Genomic DNA, 12,330 nt, shown 5'->3' with positions numbered 1-12,330 from the left:
CCAGGCCATCTAAATCAGATTGGTGGGCCGTCAACTCATCCATATCTAGCTCCACTTGATTTTGCCAAAGCACTTTTTCCGCATTCGCCCTTGAACAGGCAACAATTAAGACGCATAGTAAGAAAGACCACATGTTTTTCATCTGTTGTTCTGGAAAGTTATGCGAGAATAAGGCACGTACAACGTGGAAGTTAATAAAAGTAATCGTAAACTTTTTTAAGCGCAATACGGGTTTGTTTCTAAGGTGTTCACCAGATAAGAATGTTTAGATAAATTGCCCATATACTTAATATTCTATAAGGCACAAAGTATGCTGATTCCAGTTGTTAGCACTGTAAATGTTATTATATTTATATAAATATTAATGTAGAAATTTAAACGAAATTTATTATTCTCATTTCTATTTTTGCATCATCTTATTCGAAAAGAACCAGACCGGATTTCCAAATGCGGGTTCTAGGAATTGATATAGTAGGCCTTCTTTTACAAATGTTGTGAATTTGGGAAAAGGACTTTTTTAAGATTCATTGTGGCATTTGAAGATTTTTTTCTGTAGTTTTTTCGTTTTGTGCCATCTTCTTCTATAGGTCATTGTGACAGAACCAGACCAAATTTTTGAATGAAAATTTCAGAAATCGATTATATACATCTTCTCTTATAAAAATTGTCAATTTCTTTCAATTGTATGAAAGAGTTTTTAATTATTAATTGCGATACTGGAGAAGTTTTTCTGTAGTGTTTGCTTTACCCACCGCCGTCTTCTAAAGCTAGTTCTGGGACAACCAGACTAGATTTTCGAACGCGGATTTAAACAATCGATGTTTTTAAGCCTCACAAACCCTGTGAAGTAGATTCGATTTGAATAAAATTTTTTCTCATAATTACATGCAGAAATTGAGAAAGTTCTTCTGCGGGTTGTTCTTGTCGTACCATCTTTTGCTTCAGCCCATTCGGAGACAGTCCCGAGATATTCCCGAATGCGCATTCGATATCGTGGGCCTCGCAAGGCATTTTTCATCAAGTTCATGAGTTCATCAAGGACTTTCCCGGCAAGTTCACAGCAATTTCCCCAGTCACATCATCAAACAGCACAACATCAAAGTCCCAAGCAATTTCCCCAGCGTAAACGAGAAACTGTGACCGAATGCCACAAGTTTCGTTCAGTTCCGAGGCTGGATTAATCGCGCAATGTGGTAATATCCAGCCCTGTTCTTTTCAATCGAATCTATATACACGTTTTATTTATATTACATATAATCTAGGTATATACATTACAGACTGGAAAAGACGCACACCATAAAATGGCTAAGCTTTTCGGTCTTTTAAACTATCGTGGAATTTTCGTGCACCTTTATACTTTTCTCATAAACGCAAGCTGATTAAGGAAAATCCTTATTTCATAAACATTTGTATTTATTATTGTACAAGTCAATCTTGAGTCTGCTTCTAGAAGTTCCGTATATCGAACCATTGGTACTTCTTGGGCATCCCCTTATTGTATATGTACTCCAAACATTTTCTTCGCCTAAAAACAGGCAAAACTCGGACCAGAAGATCAAAATCGAAGCGGAGAGGCAAACTTACGGAAATGTGGTGTACTTGTTGCAACCGGCAATCGGATACTCTTGCTTGTAGCACTGCGTTCCGAGGCCTGTGAAGTAAATGTGCCCGACTTGGGTGGAGGTTTTGGTGTTCACCGACTTGAGGCACCTGTAGAAATCCTCATCGCAATCGCAAATCAGGCTGAAAATCGATGGTTTTAAGGTTTTTGCCTCAGCCTTGACTCGGCTCTTACCGTGTGTAAAACGAAGGATTCTCTAGGCCGTACTTGGTGGCGTGTCCTTCAATGATATCCGGACACATATCGTGTGTGCGACAGCACTTGTCTGTATCCCGCTCCGTTCCCAAATCCGCATCGTTTTCCGCTATGTTTCCTGCTCCACACCATTTGGTGCCTAAGCGAGGAGAAATGGTTCCACCCCGCTGCACTCAAAACAACCTGCAAGACTTACCAGGGAATATGAAGAACCAATTGGGAACCCTGCGTTCACCAGACCGTCCCGAGTCATCGTCAATTTCATTCAGATCCACTTCGATATCGTTGTCCCAAATGATTTTAACGCCTTGGCAGCAGGCCACGAGCATTAAGAGGTCGACTATGATGATGGGGCCCATTTTCGAAAATTACCTTCGTTCAACTGATAGTCGGCTCAAAAGTTCATGGTTTTAAATCGCCTCATGAATTCGAATTGTAAATAATTCATCTTATCGTCTGTGTATTTCTGTTTTTTTTTTCGGAAACTTGATTAAGCGCGTCAAAACACAGTGGGTATGTGCCAGTATCGGGAGCATTTGGAGAATAAATTAGAAGAAGTGCGATAGCGCTGATAGTGCGGCCTGATTTCCAGGTAAATTTGCGTTCTATACGATTTTGTGATGCGTGTAAATGGGGAGGTTCGTCCAAAAAAGTCTGAAAGTCATTCCCCGACTCCCTCCCAAGAGTGGAATACGTGGGGCGCCGGTGCATCTTTGGGATTCTTTAGTACAAAATCAGAAGTGATCTTTTTTGCATCAATGTTTTTTAAACATCATTTTCGATGCTTACAAGCTCCAAATTTGAAGTTTGTGAGTCTTCCTTGTTCAAAAGTCGTTCTTAAATGCCCACTCGGCAAGCGCAACGCGCTATAAGTTTCTCTTACTGTTAGATTTTCTGCTAAAATGTTGTATTACATAGACCATAGACAATCCTTTCAAGAACTGAAAATTTGCGCAATGTAATAACAGTTTCATCCATTGAATCTGCAGGTTTATCCAATCGAAACAATTGTTTTAAATTGAACAGTGATTAATTAGACAATGAAATTCTATTTGAATTTTGACGGGAACTCATTGACTGTACGCATAATATAGTGTTCTTGATTCACTAACACGCATTGTCCTTTTCAGCGTAAACATAGCATGGATTATGCAGATGATGAGGCATCTGTGCAACGATCTTTTATTGTATATGCCGCGTGAGGTGTTGGAAAACTTTAAAATCCAAGTTGTCACATATCTCCATGATGTAATATGGGTTTTGACCAGCGACGATTGAATATGAACACGACGACACTTTTATCCTAACAAGGCCAGTGGTTTTTCTACATTTGGGGCGATTTATGTAGTATTTCATGAACTGTCTCTCATTTTAGGTACTATAGCATATTGTATGCTATTTTTCGTTGCTTTTTAATTTGTGTTTTACAAACTTGTTCCGTTAGTCTGACGCGTGGTTTTTGTGAAAAGTATTTTAAAGTTTTCGAAATTGTTCAACTCTAAATACTGAAGTGCGAATCAAATTATATAAGGCGGTTTTGTAAATCCTTTTGAGATTGAGCCCCTTTTTGTGCTTAGAGTTACGTTTATTATTAATGGCTACATTTTATATAGAGTTTGACGCATATTTACGCTTGAGTATATTATATATACTATTGTAAGTAGTTTAACAATATTTTTTGAATTTCTTGCAAGAAATGGACTTTTCCAATATATGTGTATCTTCAATCACTGCAAGTAAACAAGATGAGACAAACTGTTTGTTTACTACCTATTGCTTCCGCCATCCAATCCGTTCCTGTTAAAGTGATTGTCAATACTTTTTTTCGGTTCTAAAGACTCGCATTACTCTTGAATTTTTGCATTTGAGGTGAAAACTAGTAACATTTTTAAAATGGTGTTTAATACAAAAAAGTACGCAATTTATCGCTCTACTTGGCAATAAAAACTAGAACTTTATAGTGTGGCCCGTTCTCTTGCCAGCCACCGAATAAGAGCGGTTCTGAAAACTCGTATAAACATAAAATTTTCTCATTTTGCTTGAAAAATAGTTACGTTTCTAAAAAGATGTTTGGGTACAAAAAAGTACGCAATTTAACTCTCTATCTCGCAGGCAAAACTGGAGCTTTATAGCTCAACTGGTTCGTTTAATACGATCGAGATTCTGAGAGTTAAGTAGGATTAAAAATTTAAATATTCAATGTGCTTTTGTGGTAGATCTTAGAACTGACTGCGTGTGTTTTTCTAACTACTAAAGTATTGTAAAAAATGGCGATTTGAATGCAAAGTTTTCAAGCGAATTTCCGTTTCATTAAAAAGTTCCCACTTTATCTGACTTTAGTGCTTTTGACTAAAGACCAGAGACACTGTTCCGATACATGGTTCCCATATAAATCAAACGCCTCTCAAAATGGGCTTTGAAATTGCCATTCGCCCAATTGTGTAGAATTTAAAATAATCTTCATCAAGTCCAACAGCTGCGCCACTGGGAAAAGAAAAAATATTCATTTTGTCGATAAATATTATGTCTGCATTATACAGGGTGTTTCATAAAGAAGACACTACGTCACACTTTTGATTTTCCAATGTAAATCAACTAGGAGAGGCATAAACAGGGCTACAACCTCTTCTTGACTCGTCTGGCATATATCATTGACATTTTGGCGAATGTTTTATCGCAAAATGGTAAATTGCAATAATTTTAATAAAGAAAGCTAATTACTGCATTTCTATGCTTTCAGAAGACTCTTTTCGGACAACACAAACCGGAGACAAGAAATAGTAGAAGTATTTATTTCCTAAACTGAGGACAAAAATCTCAAAACTGTTGTTAACCAACTCGGACTCATTGAGTAAACATCTAGTTCAGTCGCGTAACTTTGCGTTGCAAAACCAAGCTACATTTGAGATAAATTGGCAATTTTTTCCAATGTGGCAAAACATTGTGTGGTAAATCGTAATTAGCAAACGACAAGGCACATTCATCCTCTCTTTCCCTTCTACTACATGGAACTGGTCACGTAGTTCGTTTCTAGCCCCAGACGGTTTCACCATTTAGTGCAGTTCCGATCAATGCGCGACTGGCTGCTTACGCCTTTCTCGTTTTAACACATCGGCAGTTGAAGCAAGCTGTGACGTCCCGTACCGGGCGCTCGCCATCGGATACAAAGTGACTTGATCAGCTGGAATGCCCCCAGATTCTAACCAATAAAACCCATTGAGTGTGGGAGCAGGGGTCACCTTGAGATTGCACTGTCCAGGTCTAGAGTGATTATTTTGAATTTTTCCAACTCCAAAACAAACCTCACAGTGTCTGTTATTTTTGATAAAGTGGGTTCACATAGGCGTGTGCAGGTAAGTGACTGCCTGCTTACCTGAAGTGTGACATTTTTCAAAAAACTCTTACTTTTGGAGTTTTTGAAAATATCCGTCAGTGGGTCACTCAAAATTCTCGTAAACTTTCAGGCAACATGACAGAATCCGCAGGGGCAAAATTCATAGAAAGGGGGGCCCATAAGGGCAAGGGCATAGCAGTGTTCACCAGTGGAGGCGACTCACAGGTAAGGGCCTCAAAAAGCGGGTTAGTTTGTCCTAATCTCTTTGATTCCAGGGCATGAACGCTGCTGTAAGGGCTGTGGTCCGGATGGGCATTTACTTCGGGTGCAAGGTATACTTCATTAGAGAGGGCTATCAAGGTAGGCAAGTCTTCACTTCACATTCGAAGATACTCAGTTGAACTGGCTTTCAGGTATGATAGATGGAGGCGAATACATCATTGAAGCCAACTGGTCTTCAGTGAGCTCCATTATCCACAAAGGCGGCACCATTATTGGATCAGCCCGGTGCATGGACTTTAAGTAAGTCTTAGGTGATTGATCAAATCTCCTTAATCCGCTAATCGACTTTAATGGCAATTAATGCGATTAGAGTACATAATAGATTTTGATTAATTGCCTAATTTGGTTCTTTTCAGGGAACATGAAGGGCGCAAAAAGGCCGCCTTTAATCTAGTGGAAAAGGGCATCACCAACTTGGTGGTGATTGGAGGCGACGGTTCTCTGACTGGCGCCGATCTGTTTAAGCAGGAATGGTCGGTGCTGCTGGACGAATTGCTGAAAGAAGGCAAAATCACTGCGGAACAGCGCGAAAAGTACAAATCGCTGTTTATTGCCGGTCTGGTTGGTTCCATTGATAACGACTTCTGTGGTACCGATATGACCATTGGAACTGACAGTGCTTTGCATAGGTAAGAACATGTTCATCATTGGGCTATTGCATAAAACTGATTGTTTTCACAGAATCATTGAGGCGACAGACGCCATCGTATCGACTGCTTATTCTCATCAACGCACCTTTATTATGGAAGTGATGGGCAGGCATTGCGGGTGAGTTTTCCCACTTGTCTCCTTAATTTTTCCTGTTAGGAATTTGGGCCAAATATAGTGCACTTCTTTAGGTACTTAGCCATAGTGGCAGCCTTAACGTCCGAAGCGGACTACGTGTTTGTTCCCGAATCGCCGCCTCCAGACGACTGGCAGAAAAAACTGTGCGACAAGCTCGAACAGGTTAATTTTTTTTGGGTATTGAGCTCCGACTAACCAGTTTTGTCCGAGTGAACAACGCTGCCTGGTTGATTATTAATCTATTTTGAAATTTCCCCCCATTTTATTAATACGGTGTTGTATGTTTTTGTGAACACTCTTAACCATTCCAGCTACTTAGCGCTGGTCGCTGCTTTAACCAGCGAAGCCGACTACGTTTTTATCCCCGAAGACCCCGCTCCACTAGATTGGACCGATAAGCTTTGTAGAAAACTGATGCAGGTACTCAATCACTAATATTGCGATTAATATGTTGTGATATTAGATTTATATGTGTCAATCCCACTATCGAAGAATTAATTACTGATTACTGATACTAAGGATCGCGTAACTATTAACGGCACACTACTCTGTTTAGGGGATTGTTTAATCTAAACTGGCCGCTGTGGTTTCAGGAAAGAAACGTCGGGCAACGGTTGAACATCATCATTGTAGCGGAGGGCGCGATTGATCGTAACGGCCAACCAATCACAGCCGAAGACATCAGGAAGGTGGTGGTTGATAATTTGCATCAGGACACTCGCATTACTGTCCTGGGACATGTGCAAAGAGGAGGAAACCCGTCTGCTTTTGATCGGGTTTTGGTAAGAGAAGACTAGTTGCTGCTAGTATCGTTTCTAATTTGGGTTGCCCAACAGGGTTCAAGGATGGGAGCCGAGGCAGTGATGGCGCTGATGGAGGCCGATGAAAACACAGACCCGTGCGTTATTTCCCTGGATGGAAATCAAGCAGTAAGACTGCCGTTGATGGAATGCGTGAAGCAAACAAAGGCGGTCGCCCAGGTATTTTTGGAGGCTTTTGGACTTACTATTGGTTGCCTTGAATTCATCCTCAGGCCATGGTAGATAAGCAGTGGGACAAAGCTGTCCAATTGCGAGGCAAGTCTTTCATGAGGAACTTGTCCACCTATAAGCTGTTAACGCGGTTGAAGCCACCAAAGACCGCATTTGACGAACAGGGGCAAGGCAAAGTAAGTGGAATTTACTACACCAAGGGTGTTCCAACTATGTGTTTTTTTCACTCACTAAGTGAGTTTTGTTAAATGAAACTAACTCATTTTAGAGTGAGGTTTGTATAAATTGCAGTTTTTTCTCATTCAATCTAAATCAATTCTAATTCAAAATCTAATTTCGGTACTTGTACTTGTACTATGTTACTAAGTATTTAGTGCGTAAATGATCCATCCAAATTTGAGTAACTAATCCATAATTTCTTGTTCTGCGCTCCCTTAAGGATCAGAAGCATGGACTTCAGAAGGTATTACAGTTTCATTAATTGCAATGATTCGATTTACACAGCAAACTGGCACTTGTTGCATGTGCCTGTGTTTGCAACTGGTTGTTACTTATTGATTTTGCATTTTCCTCAAAACAAACGATCTAGCGCATTGGTCGAAGTGAGTCAGGACTTTCCTGTTAACCGCTGCACTCAAACAAGACGTTTTCTTCTAATTACTAACCCGATTTTTCTTGATTTTCGGTGGATTTTAGCGAGATACTTTGTGGGGCTCGGTGAGTATTCTTTCAAAAGTACCCCTTTCACACATAACTATAGCTTGCCAAGTTCTTTATTGCTTGTTACGCTTGTTTCTCGCACATTTTTTGGTGTGTAGGTGGCAATTTAGTTTCTAGTTGCCCAGAGAATAGACGTAGGCATAGACGCGCACTTGCGAATTTTAGCCAAACCCAGTGTATTTAGCGTAAGTTACTCGGGTAAAGTTAAAAAAATCCCTAGCTTTCGTTTTGTGCAAGTTTCTGAGCACTGCAGCCATAAAACACTTGCCTCAACGCTCAGGTCTGCACTTTCTGATCTTACCCGGCTTCTACCACCACTCAAAGGGTCTGTAACTGTACCGTTTGTGCCCCTTTTCTAGGAAGGCTACACCATGGCCGTTATGCACATTGGAGCGCCTTGTTGCGGCATGAACGCAGCCGTCCGCTCTTTCGTCCGAAACTGCATCTACAGGGGAGATACAGTGCTGGGCATCCACGACGGGCTGGAGGGGCTCATTGCCGGAAACATCAAGCATATGAGTGAGTTGGTTTGTCCCGTTTTTGGGCAGAATTTCAACACTTGTCGTCATTCCTAAGACTGGTCGGACGTGACTGGTTGGGTGGGACACGGAGGGGCCTATTTGGGCACGAAGCGCACCCTTCCCGGACATCGCATGGGGCTAGTGGCCTCCAGAATGGAGGAGTTTGGCATACAGGCATTGCTGATTATTGGAGGTTTTGAGGTAAAGTACGCGACCAGAAAACGTTGGTGATAATGCGGCGCTTGCAAAAATTCCAGGGCTTTCAAGCGGCTTTGCAGCTGAGCGAAAACCGCGACGAGCATCACGCCTTCCGCATCCCCATCATGGTTATTCCCAGCACCATTTCCAACAACGTGCCCGGAACGGAATTTTCCCTGGGTTGCGACACGGCCCTTAATGAGATCACGGAAATTTGCGATCGGATCCGACAGTCGGCTCAAGGCACCAAACGGAGGGTGTTTGTGATTGAAACCATGGGCGGATATTGCGGGTGAGCCCCGTTAAACATTTGCCAAGGTCTGGAAACGAACCAGTTATTTTCTTCTCAAAGCTACTTGGCTACTGTGGCCGGACTGGCAGGTGGAGCGGACGCCGCCTACATCTACGAAGAGAAATTCACCATCAAAGATCTGCAGCAGGACGTCTACCACATGGCTACCAAGATGTCTGAAGGAGTGCAGCGCGGGCTGATTCTGCGGAACGAAAAGGCCTCCGACAACTACAATACTGAGTTTATATTCAGATTGTATTCGGAGGAGGGCAAAGGCCTGTTCAGTGCCAGGATGAACGTCTTAGGTGAGCAACATCAGCCTGTTCAACTCGCCTAGTTGATTAATCATTAAATGCTGCGCGTAGGCCACATGCAACAAGGAGGTTCGCCTTCGCCGTTCGACCGGAATCTGGGCACGAAGATGGCGGCGAAAGCCGTCGACTGGATGGTGTGCCAGCTGAAGAACAACACGGATCATGATGGTAAAATCAACTGCACAGACCCGAACACCGCCTGCTTGCTCGGTATTGTTAAGCGGCAGTACAAGTGCACTAGTCTGCACACTCTGAAGGACCAGACCAATTTCGAGTGAGTTTTCCTTTTCAAGGGGATTCTGTGTTTTAATTTCACACTGGGGGGTTTGCTTGATTGCTTAGTTTTTTTGCAGCCTATTAAGAGCATTTTAACTTGAAACCTTTCCTCTCAGGGCGATTCTTTAACAGGAAATGCGATTGTGATGACAACTGAAAATTTGTTGATAGCGGAAAAACGCCAATGTTTACGTACTAAAATCTAAAGTTGAGATTGTTCTTGTGACAAACGCGATCGGTTTGGAAAGTTAGCAATATAGCAAATTCAATTTTCTGATATGCAAATGGACTAAAGTCCGGTTAAAAATCTACTATGGGCTTGTTCTTGCAGTCAGCGTATACCCAAAGAGCAATGGTGGTTAAAGCTCAGGCCGCTTCTGCGTATTTTGGCAAAACACGACTCAACCTACGAAGAAGAGGGCATGTACATGTCCATTGAGGACCGACTAGTAGATGCCACCATCTAGATTATGCGCTTTCGTAGATTCGCATCCGAGAAGCTCGGTTCTTAGGAGAATATACTAGAAATACTCCGCATGCTTCGTTTTGGATTCATTCCATGCTCATCTAGGTTTATTTTAATTTCCATGTAGATGATAACGGTCAAAGATTGCTTCCTTTGCTAGGAACTATGTCAGTATTTTCTATAGTTTTCAGGTAATTCCAGGTTGGATTCAACCTGCGGTTGATTGATTGTAGGAAATTATTTATTTATTTGTACTGAGTTATATTCAACTTAACGACTAAGTTGGGATTGTTTGTTTGGCCTTTATAGGCGCCCATTCTACAAGAGTTTTAAGGAAGAATGGCAAATTGACTTACACATATATGAAATTGTATCGTTTATGGAAATTGTTGTAGTAAAAGCATTAAACGTGCCCGTTGTGGTTATTTTGACAAAACCCATGTGAATGTGATAAACACCGCCCATTCGCATCACCCTTTCTAGCTTGATTTGTCGCTTAACGCTATGCACTTCGCCTCACCTACTCCGGTAAGTAGAAATCGCCGATTTCCTACCTCACCGCTAGTTTATCGAGTTTAATAAATACACAATGGTTTTTAGGCATAGGCTTCCGAAGGATCAATGGTGGCTGAAGCTGAGACCTCTGCTGCGCGTTCTTGCCAAGCATGACTCGACCTATGAGGAGGAAGGCATGTATATGAGTATTGAGGATCGCAATCTTCACGAAAGCGCTCTTTAATTTCCAACTAAACGCGCGTAGTTGTGCAATGTTAGCGGGCACAGTTGTTGAGTTTTTTCCTTAACTAGCCCCCTTGGCGGATGAGCGGTAAGCGCAGGGTGGGCACGCTTTAGTTAAAGTTCTTCTAGTCGAAGCAATATGCAGAAGTGACAAAGATAACATAATTAGGCTCTAGGAAATGTTTAGTTACTGTGACGGATTTTTGTTATTGATGCTTTTAACGTATTTTGTTTATTAGATTCTAGCGCCGTTTAACTGTTGGTAAATGTTATGAGAAGTTTTATTGTTCCCTATCATTTAGGAATCCTCAGGACCCAGTAGGTCAGGGCGTTTTTCTAAAAGACAACTGATTGTTTCCCCAGGTCACGAAGTGCGCTTTTGGGATCTGACCTTGCTGAAGGCCAACGTGAAAGAGAGTCGATGGATCGAGCCGGAACTGCGTCCCCAGTTCACTTGGGTGGCTAAGAACAAGCTCAAGCAATTCTCGATGCTGTTTCATCGCTTTGAAGACGCTGAATAAATACATCGATTTAGCGTTCGTGACCTGTGATACTTGTAAATCGTCTGTGATACATTGTGATGTCAGATTTTCAGTAAAAATCTTTGGATATGGCTAGTGGATGTTTGCGTTGACTAATGCGGTAAGTTGAGATTGTTTTTATCGGTTTTGAGCACCTGAGTTGGGTAAATATTGACAATTACTTGAAAACTTTGATTGTTGATGTTGGTTTTTCAGCAAATTGAGCCAGATGGGGCGGGCTGAGTGTGTCTTAATTTGATTATGAATATCCTAAAATAGAAGGTGATGGTTTTTTTTATCAAAATATATTGTTTGGCTTCTATTGAGGCAACTTATCTCCCGTTGAATGCCGCAGACGTGACTCTCTAAACTATTTGAAGAACGCTTTTATAGTTGAGTTTTTTGCTTTCAATATATAGTTCTCCACATTTTATCGTTAACTTCTTGGCGAAAATTCTGGTCTTTACTTAGCTGATTACGGGTCTAATAGAAACCGGGCTTTTTTAAATCAAATTTATTCAACATATAAAACAACAAACACATTTAAAAATCCTGTTAGAAATTAATGTTTTCGGGACATGAGGCCTCCTTTGGGCACCTCATCAGACGTGAGGTCAGCGAATCGGTTGAGGGCCTTGCTGAAGGTTTCGTCGCCCGCTTGAAATTTTTCATTATGTGCCACTATTTCCTGCAAGTTGCTCTCAAAGATCCCGAACCGCTTCTGCTCCTCCTCCTCGGATTCGTAGGCCTTTGAGTGAGTTGACTGAAGGAATTAACATTAGAAAAACTCATGCGCGCCAATCAATGCCGGTATTACCTTCCATTCCGCCCACTTTTCCTGAGCGTCGACTGGACCAACAAGTACAGACATTTTTCAGCTTTCACTCGTTTACGATGAACTTTATACTGAATGATCTAGAACGGTCCGAAATCGGGGTTTAAATATAGCGCAAACCACTTGATTATGATTAGATTAAGTGATTGACTCAATCCACTTGTGGTTGTCCAATGCCGCACCTTTTCCGCTAAAAATCACTCGGATTTTCCATGTAAAAAATGTTTTCGGGACATGTT

At 41.5% G+C, this 12,330-nt stretch overlaps 3 protein-coding genes and 1 long non-coding RNA gene across 11 annotated transcripts; 2 read left to right on the top strand and 2 right to left on the bottom strand.

The window, feature by feature from the left end:
* Positions 1 to 1,395: 1,395 nt before the first annotated feature.
* Positions 1,396 to 2,260, bottom strand: LOC125504700 (phospholipase A2-like). Its single transcript, XM_048667076.1, has 4 exons — positions 2,013 to 2,260; positions 1,796 to 1,955; positions 1,585 to 1,743; positions 1,396 to 1,525 (listed from the first exon to the last, which is right to left on the bottom strand). Exons 1-4 carry the CDS (start codon positions 2,173 to 2,175, stop codon positions 1,447 to 1,449), a joined length of 561 nt encoding a protein of 186 aa, XP_048523033.1. The 5' UTR covers positions 2,176 to 2,260; the 3' UTR covers positions 1,396 to 1,446.
* A 46-nt stretch (positions 2,261 to 2,306) lies between these two features.
* LOC125504701 lies at positions 2,307 to 3,571 on the top strand. Its single transcript, XR_007281663.1, has 2 exons — positions 2,307 to 2,408; positions 2,947 to 3,571. It is a non-coding gene; the product is annotated as an uncharacterized LOC125504701 (long non-coding RNA).
* Positions 3,572 to 4,980: 1,409 nt separating this feature from the next.
* LOC125504698 (ATP-dependent 6-phosphofructokinase-like) lies at positions 4,981 to 11,352 on the top strand. 8 transcript variants are annotated; one of them, XM_048667068.1, is made up of 19 exons: positions 4,981 to 5,169; positions 5,281 to 5,375; positions 5,426 to 5,510; positions 5,564 to 5,672; positions 5,789 to 6,061; positions 6,114 to 6,200; positions 6,272 to 6,380; positions 6,812 to 7,000; positions 7,055 to 7,198; positions 7,252 to 7,386; positions 7,650 to 7,673; positions 7,907 to 7,927; positions 8,290 to 8,449; positions 8,507 to 8,652; positions 8,709 to 8,941; positions 9,002 to 9,246; positions 9,307 to 9,529; positions 10,598 to 10,686; positions 11,099 to 11,352. In XM_048667068.1, exons 2-19 carry the CDS (start codon positions 5,286 to 5,288, stop codon positions 11,254 to 11,256), a joined length of 2,520 nt encoding a protein of 839 aa, XP_048523025.1. In that variant the 5' UTR covers positions 4,981 to 5,169; positions 5,281 to 5,285; the 3' UTR covers positions 11,257 to 11,352. The 8 variants fall into 8 exon arrangements, with proteins under 8 accessions (XP_048523025.1, XP_048523024.1, XP_048523026.1 ...); XM_048667067.1 differs by lacking the exon at positions 6,272 to 6,380 and adding an exon at positions 6,530 to 6,638 and having other exon boundaries at positions 4,982 to 5,169; XM_048667069.1 differs by lacking the exons at positions 6,272 to 6,380; positions 7,650 to 7,673 and adding an exon at positions 6,530 to 6,638 and having other exon boundaries at positions 4,983 to 5,169.
* A 414-nt stretch (positions 11,353 to 11,766) lies between these two features.
* Positions 11,767 to 12,121, bottom strand: LOC125504699 (cathepsin L-like proteinase; the record flags this gene model as incomplete). The annotated part of the gene is given in 2 exon segments (XM_048667075.1): positions 11,767 to 12,019; positions 12,074 to 12,121. Coding segments are annotated over 2 exon segments (249 nt in total), but the record flags the coding sequence as incomplete, so codon positions are not given.
* Between the last annotated feature and the right edge of the window lie 209 nt (positions 12,122 to 12,330).

Source organism: Dendroctonus ponderosae, unplaced genomic scaffold, assembly GCF_020466585.1.
Source record: "Dendroctonus ponderosae isolate FM_Combo_2020 unplaced genomic scaffold, Dpon_F_20191213v2 Dpon_F_20191213_531, whole genome shotgun sequence".
In the NCBI taxonomy this organism is placed as follows: Eukaryota; Metazoa; Arthropoda; class Insecta; order Coleoptera; family Curculionidae; genus Dendroctonus; species Dendroctonus ponderosae.
The sequence above is the reverse complement of the archived record's forward strand: the minus strand, read 5'-3'. Positions and strand labels throughout refer to the sequence as shown.

Coding starts and splice junctions, on each gene's coding strand:
- LOC125504698 (XM_048667068.1), top strand. CDS start 5,286: ATGACAGAATCCGCAGGGGCAAAATTCATAGAAAGGGGGGCCCATAAG. Junction 7,674..7,906: donor AGAAGCATGGACTTCAGAAG/GTATTACAGTTT, acceptor GGTGGATTTTAG/CGAGATACTTTGTGGGGCTC. Junction 8,653..8,708: donor TGATTATTGGAGGTTTTGAG/GTAAAGTACGCG, acceptor CAAAAATTCCAG/GGCTTTCAAGCGGCTTTGCA.
- LOC125504700 (XM_048667076.1), bottom strand. CDS start 2,175: ATGGGCCCCATCATCATAGTCGACCTCTTAATGCTCGTGGCCTGCTGC. Junction 1,744..1,795: donor AATCCTTCGTTTTACACACG/GTAAGAGCCGAG, acceptor ATCGATTTTCAG/CCTGATTTGCGATTGCGATG. Junction 1,526..1,584: donor AACAAGTACACCACATTTCC/GTAAGTTTGCCT, acceptor GCCTGTTTTTAG/GCGAAGAAAATGTTTGGAGT.